The sequence below is a fragment of the Sorex araneus genome, chromosome 9 (assembly GCF_027595985.1).
Source record: "Sorex araneus isolate mSorAra2 chromosome 9, mSorAra2.pri, whole genome shotgun sequence".
Taxonomy (NCBI): domain Eukaryota; kingdom Metazoa; phylum Chordata; class Mammalia; order Eulipotyphla; family Soricidae; genus Sorex; species Sorex araneus.
Genome location: NC_073310.1, coordinates 22,678,639 through 22,696,935, shown reverse-complemented (window position 1 = coordinate 22,696,935; position 18,297 = coordinate 22,678,639). Strand labels below are relative to the sequence as shown.

At 44.9% G+C, this 18,297-nt stretch overlaps 1 gene segment (V, D, J or C); it reads right to left on the bottom strand.

The window, feature by feature from the left end:
* Window positions 1–13,472: 13,472 nt before the first annotated feature.
* Window positions 13,473–17,158, bottom strand: LOC101547747 (immunoglobulin lambda variable 3-21-like). The segment is given in 3 exon segments: window positions 13,473–13,492; window positions 16,569–16,892; window positions 17,113–17,158. Coding segments are annotated over 3 exon segments (390 nt in total).
* Between the last annotated feature and the right edge of the window lie 1,139 nt (window positions 17,159–18,297).

Below are 18,297 nucleotides of genomic sequence, written 5' to 3'. Positions count from 1 at the left end.
AGCACAGTGCTCCAGGAATTTAATCTTTCCCCCCCCCTAAAAAAAGAAAGAATTTCAAGAGGTAAAAGAGTGAACAAAATAGTTTTATTTAAAGATTTTACTTAGAAGGGTCAGATAGATAATATAAAGACTAAGGTGCTTGCCTTGCATGTAACTAAGCTGAGTTTAATCCTTAGCACCATATATGGTCTCCTGGGCCCTGCCAGGAGTGACCCATTAATGCAGAGCCAGGAGCAAGTCCTGAGCCTCACTGGGTGTGACTTCCAAAACACACACACACACACACACACACACACACACACACACACATAGATAGACACACACAGACACACACAAAAGAAGGAGGGGGACAAAGAGATTAAAAATAAGGAATAGTTTGGGCTTCAGAGAAAGGAGAGACCCTCAAGGAAAAGGACACATTCTAAATTAGTTGGATGCAGTGAACCCAGAACAGAGTGCCCTGAATTCTCCAGGAAGCATGGTATAAGCACCTTCCATGCTGCTAAGCTTGGAGCTCTCTCTGCAGAAAGGAGTTATTGGCAGGGTTTGTCAAGATAGAGGATTTTGAGCCCTGGTGGCATTTTTTTTTTGAGATTCTATAAGGTACTTTGCTCTTGCTAAATTATCTTCTAAGGTTGTTCAGTCTTCAGGTTTGGGGCTGACTATTGAGCTCTAGTCACTTAATCCTTTCCTTGCCTTGCTTATTCTCTATAATATTTACCCTGCGAGACACCCCTTTGGAAAAAGCTCATAATTGCTTCTACTATAGCACTCAAGTAGGCATCTGCTAAAAAAAAATCCTTGACATGTTAACATGCCTGAATTTATCTTTTAGCACACTGGACACACATTTCCCTCAAATAATCTGGAAGTCTGTTTCTGTTTGCTCAACGCCCCTTTCCAAGTGAACTCCATGACAGCTTCACCATACATTCCCAAATTCTCTTTTCATCATGTCTGTATAGAACCTGTCCAGAAATTGGAGTGGGGAGTCAGGGGATCTCAGATATCTCTGTGTCAGATCTGTTTTCTGCTCTGACTGTAAATCTTGAGGCCAGAGAGGAGTATGACTCAGTTGGGAGTGATTTCTTTGTCACTTCCCCTCTGCCCATGTCACTGTGTGCTTTGCCATTCCAGTTTTCTACCCATTACAGTGAGAGTCAGCCTCCTGCTCAGCTGGGGCGCCTCTGATGGCCAGGGTGGACAATTGGTGCCAGAGAGGTGGTCAGGAATCCTTGAGGGCTGGTTGTTATCAGCAGAGATGGCCAGCATGGGGACCTGGCCCAGCTTCTGCTGGTACCAGTGAATAGCGTATCTCATCTCCGGGATATCTCCAGAGCAGGTGATCTGGACTGTCTGTACCAGGTCCACTGACATGGAAAATGACTTTGTCAGCTTCAAGGAGGCCACAGCGCCTTGAGAGAAAGGAGAGGAAACAGGATTAAACTAGACTGGCCTAACCCCCAAAAGTCCAACCATGAGTCTATATCAGTGTGGAGCTCAGGGTTTGGGACAGACCTGTGGGTTGAGCCTTTGAGGTGGTATCTGTGCAGACAGCAAGGAGAGGGAGCAGGGGAAGGGGCCGGGCCATGATGGAGCCTGTCCAGAGCACTGCTTGGGACCACTAAACTGTTGGGATCTATGACATCTTATATCCTCTCTGGTCCTGTTGGACAGGATAGTTTGCTCTTTATGCAAACTTACTACTGCTCTGGGTAGAGAGATCTTAGTGCACACAGGAGAGGGAGCAGGTACCTTAAAGGAGTACCGATTGCAATCACCTAAACTGCTTCTATGAGTTGCTTCCCACTCAGAATATTAGCCTTGTCTTGGAGCTCTCTGATTATAATCAACCTCCTGGGACTTTTCCCCTTTTTGCTGACCTATGTTCTTTCCAGGGAGTCCTCACCTGTGCTGTGTACCAAGTGTTGGTGAGGCACCTGGCTGGAGTCTGTGAAATAAAGATACACGTAATACAGGAAAAGCGGCCATGAAACCAGTCACCCTCCTCCTTCTGTCACTTCCTTTCTGGCTATCCAGGTTTTTTTTTTTTAAATCAGATCAAAGTTGGCCTGAAAGAGGGAAGGAGAGGTTAAAGAGCAGTGGTCAAGGCATCCCTGAAAATGTATGAGACACTAGGATCAGCATTTTGGATCTTGCAGTGCGAGACTCTTGTCATTCACAGGTAAGTCACGCACTGTGCCCGGCTTCTATCAGTGTCCCAAGTGATCCTGACCTTCAGAGTGAGACTCTACAGCCTCAGGAAGTATGATGGACCAAACCTTAGAGAGTCTGTTCCTCTGATTCCCCTCTGGGAAACACCAGCTTCTGTCCTCCAGACTCCAGGATGTAGATCAATGAGCCCTGCAGAAAGAGTTCAGATGAGGAACTTCTCACCTGAAGGAATTTCAAACCTCAAGAGGGTTCAAACTAAGGGCCTCACTCTTTCAAGCAGTGCCAGCAATTTCCCCCTGCCCTGCCCTGATCTATTTAGAAAGTCACATATGACATAAGGGTACGAGGGAACAGGTGTATGCCTGAGAATTGTGTTCCAGCACTAATATGCCCTTTTGTTTTGAGTTTTATTAGGAGAGTGAAGATAGCTGTGTTCTTGTACAGTGTTGAGATTCACAGAACTCATGACCACTTGGAATAATTCAGACATTCTTCATATCTGCAAACTAAGACTAAAGCTCCCTTTACAGCAATAAGGGAATTGGGACCCATGGTGTTTGCCACCGAAGCTCAGTGTGTACTTGGATCATTGTCAGTATCTCTGCTCCTTTGATGAACTCATTCAGACACATCTCAGAGTGTGGAGCAGGAAATTTCTAAACAGCCTCATTGTCTTTGGTTATAGTTTGTCTTGTTATGTTTTTGTCTGTTTTAGGTACACACCTTGCAATTCCTGGCTCTGGACTCAGGAATTACTCCTTGTGGTCATGTGGGACTATCTGTGAGGGCAGGGATTGTACCCAGGTTATCTGCTGCAAGGCGAAACCCCTATCCACTATACTATGTCTCTAGCCCCTAGGCTCATTTTCTGTGGTTGAGATTGGCTACTCAGGTGTACTAAGATCTTGGAAAGCCTATTCCTATCAAATGCAAATCAGACCTTTTGTGGAACCCTTTTCCATGGGGTCCCTTAGGGGATTTGGTTGAACCAAGCACTTTGAGCTGATCTGAGATATTGTAGAGATATTCTAGATATTGTAGATATTCCTCTGAATCACAGGACCCTTCCTCTACTTTCATATCATTTGGGTGTAAAACAAATCTCATAAGATCCGATAACAAACCACAATCTTTTCTCCTCTGAGCTCTGTTATCAGAGGCTCTGTGACCCCCTTTGAGCTGACTCAGTCACCTTTTCGCTTTGGATATAGCGAAAAGTCAGAAGCACCAACTCTGAGGATAAGATGGAAACAAAATAAACTGTGTCCTGATGCACAGCTGGAGGCTTGAGTCTGTGAGGTGGGGGCTGGTGCTTCATCTCCCTCTCAGCCATGTGGGGCTGTGTTGGATTATGGCATAGTCAAAGCAGTCACAGGCTATTTGGCAAAACACAACAGTGTCCATGACACCGGGTAGCATGCAAGCAGAGGGCTCATTGTCTGTGGTCTTGCAGTGTCACCCACAGCCCACGTACTCCATGAGTTTCCTTTGAAAATTGCTGCTAATATTTGCTTGCAACTTAATCTTAGGAATTGTTTACAGTTTTGTTGTTTTTCTATTCCAGCGCAGAAAAACAGCCAAACTTCCCTCCCCTTAGCATAAAATCACCTTGGTTCCTGCCCAACCAGTGTTTGTCCAGGCATGGATCAGTGTTTCACTCCCACTATCATCCTGCACCCCAGGCACCCTATTGGCTGAAATTAACATGTGCTGTGTCTTGTGCAGGGCTGTGTTGGCCTGATGTTAGCCTCAGGAGCTTTCATTATGATCCTCAGCGTCGCTGTTGCTTCATCACAGGAGATGACAACCATCTCTAGGGGTGCAATGTGTAATGAGATGAGTCAGGACAGACTAACTCCCGATCCTGTTTTGAGGACAAATATGGTTGGGTGGCTACAGAACCGAGGCACCTGGTGCTGGAGGGAAGAGAGCTGGTTCCCAGGGTTTCTGGGCTTTGCGTCCTCCCTGACACCTGCACTGAGTGGGCGTGGAACCTCTCAGAGTGTGTCCTCCGAGGAGCAGCAGCACAGGTGCCCTGGGAGCTGATAGACTTGATGACCCCGGGTCTTACCCTGTAGGAGTTCTTGCTGAATGCGCTAGGGAGCCCATCTGGATTGGAAGACCTCGTAATGAGGAAATTAGCCGTGTGGTCTAAGAGCCCCATAGGTGCCCAGTCCTGATGCTGGCACGAGACTGTCAGCAGAGGACTAGACATCCCCCCTACAGATGGAGACTGATGGATGATCTCTTGGTGGCTTGTAATCATAAGAGAATATCTCACTATATGAGCCATTGACTAAGACAAATTAAGCATACTCTTTTCTACACTATTTTGTTTGTTAAATTAATTAATTAATTGCTTATTGGGTCACACCCGGCAATGTACAGGTGTTATTCCTGGCTCTGCACTCAGAAATTACTCCTGGCAGTGGTCAGGGAACAATATGGGATGCTGGGAATCAAACCTGGGTCAGATGCATGCAAGGCAAACGCCCTACCCGCTGTGCTATCACTGGAGAGACTGGAGCAATAGCACAGCAGGTAGGGCGTTTGCCTTGCACGAGGCTGACCTGGGTTTGATTCCTCCCTTCCTCTTCGAGAGCCCAGCAAGCTACAGAGAGTATCCCGCCTGCACAGTGGAGACTCGTAAGCTACCTGTGGCATATTTGATATGCCAGAGACAGTAACAAGTGTCACAGTGGAGACGTTACTGGTGCTCGAGTAAATCGATGAACAACGGGACAAAGCATTGTTCTATCCAAATAAAGTCTCCTATTGACCATCAGTCATTGGTCCATGTTGTTATTTCCCAGATAACATTCAAGTCTGATTCAGTGAGCTATCAGCCTCAGAACTCAAACAGGGATAATTATCTTCATGCCCTGCTTCAGCCAGACCGTGGGCATCCCATGATTCTGCTGATGCTGCAGTTGTATCAGTGTTTACCTGTGGACTCATGTGCTCCCTGACTTTGGAGCACTGTTTTGGGTCATGTGGGCATTCTCACTTCCTCTGGCTTATCCCTTCAGGCCTTGTGTGGCCAACTGGTTCTAGGTTCTCTGTGTCCTGCTCTGAAACTCAGAGGTTTATAGTACTGTAGAGAGAAGTAGAAAATGATAGAGGGTATTTCTAGGCAGAAATGATGGTTCTGGCCTTTACTGGATCCCAGTCAGTTGTGATTAGTCTGTACCTCCTGCCTTATCACATCTGCCTTTGCCTGCCCTGCCCTGTCCCACTTTTCCCTTTCCTGCCTTCTCTTCTTTTCGTCTCTCCTCCTTCTGTCCTTTTCCCTTTTCCCCTCTCTAAACAAGTTAACAGAAAACAACAACAAAATTAACATCACTTGTTCTTGGCCTGGCTTCTGCTGGTGCTAATCAACACATACTAGAACATTTTTCCACCTGCAGGTGATGTAGCCATCTGTCCAAAATCAACTGAAACAGAGTGTGATTGAGTCAGCTCACCAGGGGTCACAGAGTCTGCATGAGAGCTAATGAGAGTGAGATGGAAAAATAAAGACCCTTTAATAGAAGACCTCCACCTACCTGACCAGAAGTAGTTATAGAGTCTACGTGCCTGGGATCAAACCCTGTCACTCACTTGCACAATATTGTCTCAGGCCCTCTCCTCTCAGCCTGTGTCTACACCCCCAACCCACACTATATTGGGCACTGACTGCTCAGAGTCAACTCTATTTTACTCAACAGACCAAGAAAGGGTAGGTCTTCCAGGGATCAAGTACCTTTGCAAAATTTGAATATAATTCCTCACTTGCCAAATGCAAAGGGAGGTACAGAGTATTGAGGAACTGAATTATTTTTCTATTTTTAACTTCTCAGTGGAACTTTTGGCACTCATAGACCCCATGATCCAGTAACCTTACTGGGTTCAGTCCTACTCTTCATACAGTAAACACGGTATTGGCAGAATTTTCTTTATATATGCCACATTTTCATGATCCATCCATTTGTTATTGGGTATTCTGATTGTTTACATATCCTAGTTACTGTACCAGGCACTGCCATGAAACTTTAGGTGTTTATACAGCTTTTAGAATTAATGTGTTTGTGTTTGGGGGGTTGGTGCCAAGATGTGGAGTTGCTACATCACATCAAGTTCTATTCTTATCTTTTTGTTGTTGTTGTTCTTTTTGGGTCACACCTGGCAATGCACTCAGGAATTACTCCTGCCAGTGCTCAGGGGACCATATGGGATGCTGGGAATCAAACCCGGATTGGCCACATGCAAGGTAAATGCCCTACCTGCTGTGCTATTGCTCCAGCCCCCCATTCTTATTTTTTTGAGAAGACTCCATTCTTTGTCCCATTGAGGTTGGAGCAGACGACATTCCCTTTTCACCATATATCTGCCAACATTGGGTATTTTCCAACTTTTTTGTCTATGCCATTTTTACTGGTGTGAAATTGTATGTTATTTTTACTTTGTTTTGCATATCCTTGATGATAGAAAGATGAGCACTTGTCAGATGAACAATATGAATGAACAGAAAGAGGATTTTGTGGAAGGTGCTGCTTTTTCTTTTCTTTTCTTTTCTTTTTTTTTTCATTTTGAAAAGCATTGGTAGCCTATTAATTACTACTTCAAAACAACCGAAAAAGCAAGAGCTCTGTAGAACAGTTGGCAAAAGAGTTATTAGAATTTACATCTGCTCTTCTCCTTGGTGGCCTGTACAGAAATCCCTTCTTACTAAGAACAAATTTGGAAATTATGGTAAGTGTATGACTAATGAAAAAACAATAGTTCAGTTTCAAGTATTCAAGGGGCTAGAGAGATAGTACAGCAGTTAGGGTGCCTGTGTGGCAATTTTTGAACCAAGTTTTGATTGCTAGGGACCCATACGATCCCTAGATACTGCCACAAGTAATCCCTGGACACAGCTGGGTATGGCCCCCATTTCCCCAAACCAAACAAAGCAGTTTCAAATATAGGAAGAAGAAGCTCTGTGACCATACATCACTTTATGTCAAAACTTGAGGCTCTTCTTGGCAACAATGTAAAGCAGCTTCACGTAGAGACCACAGAGATAGGACAGCAGGTAGGACACTTATCTTCCATGTGGGCAATATGTTTCCAATCCCCCCAATCTCACATAGACCCACGATTTCAGCCAAGGGTGAACCTAGAGCCAGAAAGTCAAGAGTAAGTCCTGAGCACTTCCTGGTGTGGATCAATATACTGAACAAACTAACACAGGGGAACAGAGCTGGAGAACAAGGAGAGACTTAAGAAAGAGGCAGAACAACCGTATTGATAGGAAACAATTTAACACGCTCATTTGCAAAGTTGTTCATAATACAGTTGTTTCAGGCATACTATGTTTCAACACCAATCCCATCACCAGTGTGACTCCTCCATGAGGCCCACCAATGCTACCCTCATTTACAGTAGTGCACAGCTGTAATGTCTTTCCTGTTTCTCTAACCAAAATCCATCCCTGATGACTCCAGTGCAAGCTTGACTGCAGGGCTAGAAGGTGAGGGCACCCTCAATCTCCCACCTGGGATCATATCCAGAGCAGCTCCTTGCTGGTTCTACAGGGCTCCCGGCCTGAGGAGAGTGTGACACAGATGGGCAGAGGTTTGTGTCTCACTTCCCCATCTGTCCGTGTCACTGTGAGCACTGTTACCATCCACCACCTGACAGTAATAGTCGGCCTTGTCCTCAGTGCGCACACCCCTAATGGTCAGGGTGGCCGTACTCCCAGAGTTGGAGCCAGAGAACAGAGAAGCGGTCAGGGATCCCTGAAGGCCGATTGCTATCTTCGTAAATGACCAGCACAGGGGCCTGACCTGGCTTCTGCTGGTACCAGTAAACATATTTGCTTCCAAAGTTGTTTCCCCTGCAGGTCATCTTGGCCTCCACTCCTGGACTCACAGACAGTGAGGGAGGCTGATTCAGCTCATAAGAAGATACAGAACCTGCAAGAGAGAGGGAGAGGTCAGGCAAGGGGAAACTCAGTTCTGCTGAGACCCACATCTTCATAACCATCCATCAGGGTGACGGACATCCTACACCAGTGTCCTGCTGTGCTCAGATTCAGGGTCAGAATGGCCCCTGAGCACTGGGCCTGGGCTGCTGTGAGCCTGGTCACATCAGCTGTGCAGTGAGCCAGGAGGCCCAGGAGGAGCGGGGTCCAGGCCATGGTGAGGGGCTGGGATCCTGGCACCTGAGGCTGAACTCCTCCTGGTCCCCTCTTATCCCCTCAGGGAGAGAGCTGCTGGCTATGCAAATCAGCCAGGCTCAGGGCTGCTGCCTGGGGTCTGTGGCTGCAGAAAAGGGCCCAGACCCAAGGGACACAAGGAGGGCAGGGCCGGTTCTACAGTCCACACCTGCTCATAGTGGCTCCACCAGATACCATGAGTTCTGAGTAGGTTGTTAGTTTGCTGTGTATTCAGGAGTGTAGTTTGGGGCATTGACAGATCATGTTCTCAGATGAAACAGCTGAGTAAGGTAATGCAATTTGACTTAAAATAAGAATTTCTCAGGCTGGAGCAATAGCACCGTGGGTTGGGCGTTTGCCTTGCACTCGACTGATCTGGGTTTGATTCCCAGCATCCCATATGGTCCCCCAAACACCGCCAGGAGTAATTCCTGAGTGCATGAGCCAGGAGTAACCCTTGTGCATTGCTGGGTGTGACCCAAAAAGAATTTCTCATAAAATGTATTTGCAATTAATTTCCTACAGTTCAAGGGGAATATAATAAATAATAAGAACTGCTATGTGTCATAATTTTTTCAAAATTTAGAATAGAGGACTCTTGGTGTTGCTGAAAACAAAGGTGAATGAAGAAAATGCTGCTTCAGCTAGGTGAAGAGTATTCTTTTGACTCTTCCATATTACTTCAGATCCAGTAGGAATCAGGGAAGAGTGTTATCACAGGCAAGGACTATGTGCACAGAGCATGTTTGAGCAGAATAGAGGTGTGTGGGCCTAAAGTGTCTGAATCTCTTTCTGAGAAATTGACAATTTGTGCATGATTTCAATTAGAGATAAATCTCAGTTGAGTTTATGTATCAGTATCAGGGCAAAAAGCCAGAACACCCATGCCTTGTCCTTTAGGCTGGTATCTAAATACCAGTGTGCATGGACACTCCCATTCCACAGCTAGTTAGAATCTGTCCTGACCCACCCCAGCTCCAGGAGGCTGTTCCAGGCTGTTTGCTGCCCTCTGGTGGTCATTCTGTGCTGGTGGCCGAAAGTACAGGGAAGCCCTTGGTGAAAGTTGATGCAGTTCCCAGGGCTCATGTGGAGAGTCCCTGGTCCCTGGCCCATGGAGAAGGATGAACCTTTCCTCTGTATGGACACTGGGCTCGTTACGCTCAATAACTCAGAGAAATGAGGGTATGACCAAGCTCATTTGTTGTAAACTGTCGAGGTTGATGAGACGACTGCAGACTTTTGGGCTGCTGGGCACCAGGCATGCCTCCTTTTGTTGGTGCAGACTGAGGACTCAAAAACTGCCTCTATGGTTTGTAATGGGGAGAAACCACTAGGATTATTAATAGGAGAATTAATCTCATTTCCACCCGTAATCCTGGATCTGGAAACAGAACCATCTTGGCCTTAGCCTTAGAGCACATTCTCAGGTGACATAGCACATTGACAGCCCCCAACTCGCCCTGCAAAGACTGCATCATCTCCCTCACCCCTTCCTGGATCCCAGACAGAGGGAGCCCTTCCCAACCACTCTCCAACCCAACACCATGCAGAGACATCAGCACCCAAGCATCCATGCATGAACACCTCTCATTTATCCCCATCATTTTCAAAAGTTTTGGGGTCTTATATATTTTCTCCTATTATCTATTTTAACCCTTTTATACAAACGAGGATGGGACATTAAATGTGCTCTAGATTTCTAACATCTTTCTGTTAATTAATAGAATCTTCCAGAGATATTGCTCCACTTATTCAAGCATGCACTTCTGTTGTTTTTTTTTAAATTATTTTTTATCGAATCACTGTGAAATACAGTTAAAAAGTTTTCATATTTGATGCACCACCAACACCCCGCATACCCTCCCTCCCACTCCCGGCCTGAGGAGAGTGTGACACAGATGGGCAGAGGTTTGTGTCTCACTTCCCCATCTGTCTGTGTCACTGTGAGCACCACTATCCCCCACCTGACAGTAATAGTCGGCCTCATCCTCAGTGCGCACACCCCTAATGGTCAGGGTGGCCGTGCCGCCAGAGTTGGAGCCAGAGAAGCGGTCAGGGATCCCTGAAGGCCGTTTGCTATCTTCGTAAATGACCAGCACAGGGGCCTGGCCTGGCTTCTGCTGGTACCAGTAAACATTTTTGCCTCCGATGTTGTTTCCCCTGCAGGTCATCTTGGCCTCCCCTCCCGGGCTCACAGAGACTGAGGGCGGCTGATTCAGCTCATAGGAAGATACAAAACCTGCAAGAGAGAAGGAGAGGACAGGTAAGGAGGAAACTCAGTTCTGCCGAAACCCCCATCTTTATAACCTGTAGTAATTCTGTAGGACCACACCCTCACACCCCCACCCTCCATCAGGGTGATGGGCATCATACACCAGTGCCCTGCTAAGCTCAGACTCAGGTACAAGACGGTCCCAGTGCACTGGGCCTGGGGCTGCTGTGAGCCTGGACACATCACCTGTGCAGTGAGCCAGGAGGCCCAGGAGGAGCGGGGTCCAGGCCATGGTGAGGGGCTGGGGTCCTGGCACCTGAGGCTGAACTCCTCCTGGTCCCCTCTTATCCCCTCAGGGAGAGAGCTGCTGGCTATGCAAATCAGCCAGGCTCAGGGCTGCTGCCTGGGATCTGTGGCTGCAGAAAAGGGCCCAGACCCAAGGGACACAGGGAGGGTGGGACTGGCCCTATAGTTCCCACCTGCTGCTTAGGGCCCTTTTCTGAAAATTTGTGTTTCTCTGTAGGTTATGGGAATTTTGTCTATCAGGTGGTGTTTTGGGTATTGATAAATTATGCTTTTAGAATGTATATCTTAGTGCATGTTAGGGAGTATTGGCTTAAGTGACAAGAATTTCTCATTAAAATGCTTTTACAACCACTTCCTTAATTCGGGGGCATTTATAAAAATAATAAAAATCATCTTGTACTTACTTGATTTAAGCAAAGGACAAAGACCCTTGGTGTTACCAGATACCGAATACTATTAAAATATTAAACAGATTAGTGAACAGACTTTCTTCTCTGGACAAATATATTTCAGATCTGGTGGCCAGAGAGAAAATACAGTGGTAAAGGCTCTTGCCTTGCAAAATGCCTGTCCAGGTTTGATCCCCATCACCACATCTGGTGTCTGGATCCCATCAGGAACCATCTATGAGTGAAAAGAGAGGAGAAAGAGAAAGAAAGAAAGAGAGAAAGAAAGAAAGAAAGAAAGAAAGAAAGAAAGAAAGAAAGAAAGAAAGAAAGAAAGAAAGAAAGAAAGAAAGAAAGAAAGAAAGAAAGAAAGAAAGAAAGAAAGAAAGAAAGAGAGAGAGAGAGAAAGAAAGAAAGAAAGAAAGAAAGAAAGAAAGAAAGAAAGAAAGAAAGAAAGAAAGAAAGAAAGAAAGAAAGAAAGAAAGAAAGAAAGAAAGAAAGAAAGAGGGAGAAAGAAAGAGAGGGAGAGAAAGAAAGAAAGAAAGAAAGAAAGAAAGAAAGAAAGAAAGAAAGAAAGAAAGAAAGAAAGAAAGAAAGAAAGAAAGAAAGAAAGAAAGAGAGGAAGAAAGAGAGAAATAGAGAAAGAAAGAAAGAAAGAAAGAAGAAAAGAGAGAAAGAAAGAAAGAAAGAAAGAAAGAAAGAAAGAAAGAAAGAAAGAAAGAAAGAAAGAAAGAAAGAAAGAAAGAAAGAAAGAAAGAAAGAAAGAAAGAAAGAAAGAAAGAAAGGAAGAGAGAAAGGAATAGAGAAAGACAATGAAAACGAATAGGTTCATCAGAGTCAGGTGATAGGAAATTAAATACCTTTTCCTTAGGTCTGAAATTGGTTACTAAACACCAGCACCCTGGATATTCCCAATCTTTTAGAATTAGATGTTCTGTTGCCCTGACCCACTACAGCTCCTTTGGGCCCCATGAATCTCTGCTGCCCCCTTTTGGTCATTCAGTGCAGTGGGAGGCGCTGGGAAGTCCTTAGCAGGAAGTCAGGGCAGATTGAGAAAACAGGGCTCAGGGGCTGAGTCACTCTCTATTGGGAGCATCCAGGGAGGGGAAGGAGTGAGCTTTTTCTCTGTGGATCCTGGGCCTCATAGGCTCAGTTCTGAGGGAAACTGGAAATATGAATAATACAATTTGAATTGGATTGGCAAATTGATGAGCTGACCAACTGCTCAGGCCCCAGGATAAGGATTATTTCTAACATAGTCAGGCTATTGAATTTGGACAATTATTATATTTGGAACTGAAGCTTTCTAATTTGCATACACATATACTAGGGATGAAGGTATTCTCACATAGTAGATGAGTAATGATGCAAATATAACTGTAACACTGCTGAGGATGAAACAAATTCCTTTATAAAATGCTGGGAGATATATAGTTACAAAGTCATTCATGATTGAGTTTCTGTTATACAAAGTTCCAACATCTATCCTTTCCCCAGTGCACATTTCCCACCACCAGGGTGCCCAGGTTCCCTCCTGCACGCCACCTCCTCCTTGCCTTCAAAGCTTGCTCTATGCCAGGCACATTCTCTGTCTCTGTCTCTGTCTCTGTCTCTGTCTCTGTCTCTCTCTGTCTGTCTGTCTGTCTCTCTCTCTTACACTTTTCTTTTAGCCACTGTGGTTCTCAATAGTCTTATTAAAAGTGTATTGTCTTTATCTCCTTTTAGCAGTTAGTTTTTGTTCAGAGTGATCATTTCCAAACATTATTGTCAAAATGGTCCCTTCTCTGTCCTAACTTCACTCCTCTCCCATTTTGTGAAATGTTTCCTCCCATGAGCCATTCCTCCTGGCCCTTGTTCCTATGTCCTTGGGTATTATTCACACACTATGATGTTGTTTTCCCCTTTTTATATACCCAAATCAGTGTGATCATTGTATGTCTGTCCTTTTCCTATTGACTCATTATCGCCGAACAATTCTACCATGTCTATCCAGTTAGAATCAAATTTCATGACTTTGTTTCTCCTAACAGCCATGTAGTGTTCCATTGTGTAGATGCACCATAGTTTCTATCTCATATTTTTATTTTTTAAGCTTAATGTTCCTAAGACTGAAGAAAACCAAGTATAAAAGGTATTTTAATGAGAAATTCATATAATTTAAGCCAACATTTTATACCATCTATCAAATTATTTATTCTGAAAACATACTGTGTTAATGCCCTAAACCACCACCTAAGAAGACAAAATACCATTAACCTACTGAAACAAAAATCCTCAGGGAGATGCCACTAAGCCGAGATAAGAACTACTAGGCCAGCCCTCCACTTCCCTGTGTCCCTTGAGCCTGGGCCCTTTTCTTCAGCCACAGACCCTAAGCAGTACCCATTAGCTGGACTGATTTGCATAGCCAGCAGCTCTCTCCCTGAGGGGATAAGAGGGCACCAGGAGGAGTTCAGCCTCAGGTGCCAGGATCCCAGCCCCTCACCATGGCCTGTACCCCGCTCCTCCTGGGCCTCCTGGCTCACTGCACAGGGGATGTGACCAGGCTCACAGCAGCCCCAGTCCCAGGACTCTGGGGCATCCTGATTCTCTTTGAGCTCTAAAATGTGTTATCTTACTCAGAGTCCATTTTTAAATGCTTTTAAAGTTCTTTCTGTTGTTGACTTCTAATTTCATTTCAATATACTGAAGAAAATATTTTGGCATTGCTATTTTTTTCAGTGTTTCAATACTTTTTAATTTCTTAAAGGTAGAATATGTCCCAGTGGGGATCATCCCAGGAACACCCGAGAAGCTGAGCTTTGTGCTCTGGGGTTGTTTATAGGTATTTACTCTGTTGTTTAACAATGATGCTCAAACCTTAATTTTCTATTTGTTTATTTGGTTTGGTCACATGGGCAGTGCTCAGGACTTACTCCTGGCTGTGCTGTCAGGGATCACTGCTGGTATGATGTGGGGGACCCTCTGGGGTGTCACGTTTGGGAATGAGATAGGCTGAGTGCAAGGCCAGAGACTAACCTACCTACTGTATTATCACTCTGGCCCCCACAGCCTCTATTCTATATTTTATCTTCTGTTCTGATATTTATACATGCAATTGTCCGTCATTTTATGTTCCTCATTTCTTTAAATGGATTCAAATTTCTAACTGTCCTTGTTTATCTTTTGTCTAAGAGGTGACTTTTATTATCTCTGTGTGATGGTTTGTATGTGAGTTGTCCTTCTCATATGTCTGACCATTTTGTTTCTCTAATGATTTTGGGTAGATTGAGGTTAGAAAGATAGGACAGTGGGTACAGATCATGCCTCCCACTGGCCTAACCAGGCTCAATCTCTGACATAAGGTATGGATCCTGCAGGCACAGGACTGACTGCTGAACACAGAGCAGGAGTAACCCCGAGCATCACCTAGGTATAGGCCCAAAACCTTTAAAAAATGTTGACAGACATTTGATTTACATAGAGAATTTAAGATTTCATTTTTTAAAAAAAATATCATTTTAAAGAATTTTCTCATCTGTTTCTTGCTTGCTTTTCAAAGTATCTGCTATTACTGTATGTTTCACTACACAGAACAATTCTTTCTTTCTACTGCTTTTTTTTGGGGGGGTCACACCTGGCGATGCACAGGGGTTACTCCTGGCCCTTCACTCAGGAATTACCCCTGGCGGTGCTCAGGGGACCATATGGGATGCTGGGATTAGAACCCGGGTCGGCCGCGTGCAAGGCAAACGCCCTACCCGCTGTGCTATCGCTCCAGCCCTCTTTCTACTGCTTTTATAATTTTCTTTTTTCTCTTTATTTTCTGTTTCTTTGGGGGTGGGGATTGGGGAGGGATAGGATCCTCAACTGGCAGTTTTTAGGATAAACTCCTGCCTCTGAACTCAGGGGTCACTCTCGGCAGTGTTCAAGGGACCTTATTGCATGCTGGTCACATGCAAAAGAAGTACCCTTCCACTCTCCTATCCTTCCTCCTCATGAATATCCCACTTCAAGAAATTGTATGATGATAACATTGTTGTCCTCTCTTCCTCTACCACATCTGTCTTGTATTTCTAAATTTGAGCCAGAGATGGGGCTAGAAAGATAGTTCATCGGATCTCTGGACTTGCCTTACATTCAGGCGACCTGGGTTCTATTCCAGGCACCCCACATGGTTCCCTGAGCTGCCAATAGTCATTTGTGAGTGCAGAGATAGGACTTAGCCCTGAAAACAGTCAAGTGTTGCCATATCCAAACGAAGAAAAAGGGTTTAGTTTGAGCATGAGTGATAGCATAGAGGGCAGGGTTCTTGCTGTGTGCACAGCAGACTTGAGTTCCATCCCCAGAATTATATCTGGTCCCCTGAGCCTGCCTGAAAAGATCCAGGAGGAAAGAGCAGGTGTAAGCACTGAGCACTGCCAGGCAGTATGGTCTACCAAAAAACTTCCCCCATATAGAAAAGAGTTTTTTAAAAAATTAGATATGTGCTGTTAGTTTTCATCAAGCATTAAATAGTTTAGTCATAGTTTGGTCAATAGTTTTTCAAAAACTAACCACTTATCCCACTCCTAGCTTTTCTCATTCTGTGTCCTTAATTTAGGTGAAGGAAGTTGTCCTGTAAATAAACATGTTTGGGTCTTTGTGTGTGTGTGTGTGTGTGTGTGTGTGTGTGTGTGTATAATCTTACTGTCTTTCATTTAAAAACATCATTGCTGAATATATTTGTCACATTTTAGGAGATACAAGAGGTCCTGGGGCTCAAGGGCCACGCTACAGTTCTCAGCCAGCTCAGTGCAGCGGTCTGAGGAATAGTGTTGCTCTGGCCTGGCAGTTCTTGGGTTTACTGGGCCACTGTGGAGATGTTGGAGGCCTCCAGCATCATGAGGGCAGCTGCTTGGGGGCCTCCAGGGCAGCTCAGGCAAAGCATGTGATGCTGGGAAGGAAGCCAGGCTTCAGTCATGCCTGGCATGTGCCCTAACAACTGTGCTCAAGTTGACCTTTTTTTTTTTTTTCAGCATCCAAGATATTACTAGGCTGCCTGGGCTATTTCACTCAGGGCACTCCAGCTACTAGTAGAAGTTCAGCTTTTCCTGTTAGATCATTCTGCTACCCTCACACACATGTAGAATAGAGTTTTTCGGTTATTCTACCCATGTTGTGTCTCCCCCACATTCACCCCTGGCCACTCCTGTGTGAACCCTGACTGCAGGGCTGGAACCCTTGAATATCCAAACTGGGTCTGGACCAGAGCAGCTCTTTGCTGGGTCTAAATGGCTACTGGCCTGAAGACAGTGTGAATGATATGGGGCAGAGGTTTGTGTCTCACTTCCCCATCTGTCTGTGCCACTGTGAGAACTACTACTACTATCCCACACATGACAGAAATAGTCGGCCTCATCTTCAGGGCGTGTACCCGTGATGGTCAGGGTGGCTGTGCCCCCAGAGTTGGAGCCAGAGAAGCGGTCAGGGATCCCTGAGGGCCGCCTGTTATCATAGTAGATGACCAGCACAGGGGCCTGGTCTGGCTTCTGCTGGTACCAGTTAACAGCATAGCTTCCAATGTTGCTTCCCCTACAGGTCATCTTGGCATCCCCTCCCGGGCTCACAGAAAACAAGGGCGGCTGATTCAGCTCATAGGAAGATACAGAACCTGCGAGAGAGAAGGAGAGGTCAGGTAATAAGGAAAGTCCATTCTACCGACAGCCCTATCTTCATAACCCATAGTAATTCTGTGGAATACCAATACCCCCACCCCCACCCTCCATCAAGGTGATGGGCTCCTTACACCAGTGCCCTGCTAAGCTCAGACTGAGGGCCCAGATAACCCCAGAGCACTGGGCCTGGGGCTGCTGTAGATTGGGACACATCACCTGTGCAGTGAGCCAGGAGGCCCAGGAGGAGCGGGGTCCAGGCCATGGTGAGGGGCTGGGATCCTGGCACCTGAGGCTGAACTCCTCCTGGTCCCCTCTTATCCTCTCAGGGAAAGAACTGCTGGCTATGCAAATCAGCCAGGCTTAGAAGCGTCTGCTTCTCTGTGGCTGCAGAGATGTGCCTAGACCCAGTGAACACAGGGAGGGTGGGGCTGGCCCTTAGTGCCCACCTGCTGCTTCTCTGAAAACTTTTGGTGCTCTGTAGATTATGAGAATTTTGTACATCTCGTGATGTTTTGGGTATTGATAGATTATGTTTTCAGTATGAAAGTAACATATTACTCTATGTTAGGGATTATTGGTTAATGTGACAAGAATTTCTCATTAAAATGCTTTTGCAACTGTCCCCTCAATTCTGGGGGTATTCATAAAATAATAAAAATCATCTTGTATTTACTTGATTTAAGTAGAGGATGAGGATTTTTGGTCTTACCAGATATCAAAAATATTAAAATGTTAAGCAGATTAGAGAGCAGATTTTTTTTACTCTGGACAAATATATTTCAGATCCAATGGCCAGAGAGAAAACAGAGTGGGAAAGGCTCTTCCTTTGCACATGGCCTGCCCAGGTTTGATCCCTGTCACCACATTTGGTCCCTGGACCCCACCAGGGGCCATTGATGAGTGAAAATGAAAAAAAGGAAAGAAAGAGAGAAAGAGAGAAAGAAAGAAAGAAAGAAAGAAAGAAAGAAAGAGAGAGAGAGAAAGAAAGAGAAAGAGAGAAAGAAAAGAAAGAAAAGACAGAAAGAAAAAGAAAGAAAGAGAAAGAAAGAATGAAAAGAGAAAAGAGAAAGAAAGAAAGAAAAAGGAATGAAAGAAAGAAAGAAAGAAAGAAAGAAAGAAAGAAAGAAAGAAAGAAAGAAAGAAAGAAAGAAAGAAAGAGAGAAAGAAAGAGAGAAAGAGAGAAAGAAAGAAAGAAAGAGAGAAAGAGAGAAAGAAAGAAAGAAAGAAAGAAAGAAAGAAAGAAAGAAAGAAAGAAAGAAAGAAAGAAAGAAAGAAAGAAAGAAAGAAAGAAAGAAAGAAAGAAAGAAAGAAAGAAAGAAAGAAAGAAAGAAAGGTCAACGAGAAAGAATATGCTCATCAATGTCAGGTGATAGGAAAATACATACCTTTTTCTTAGGAATG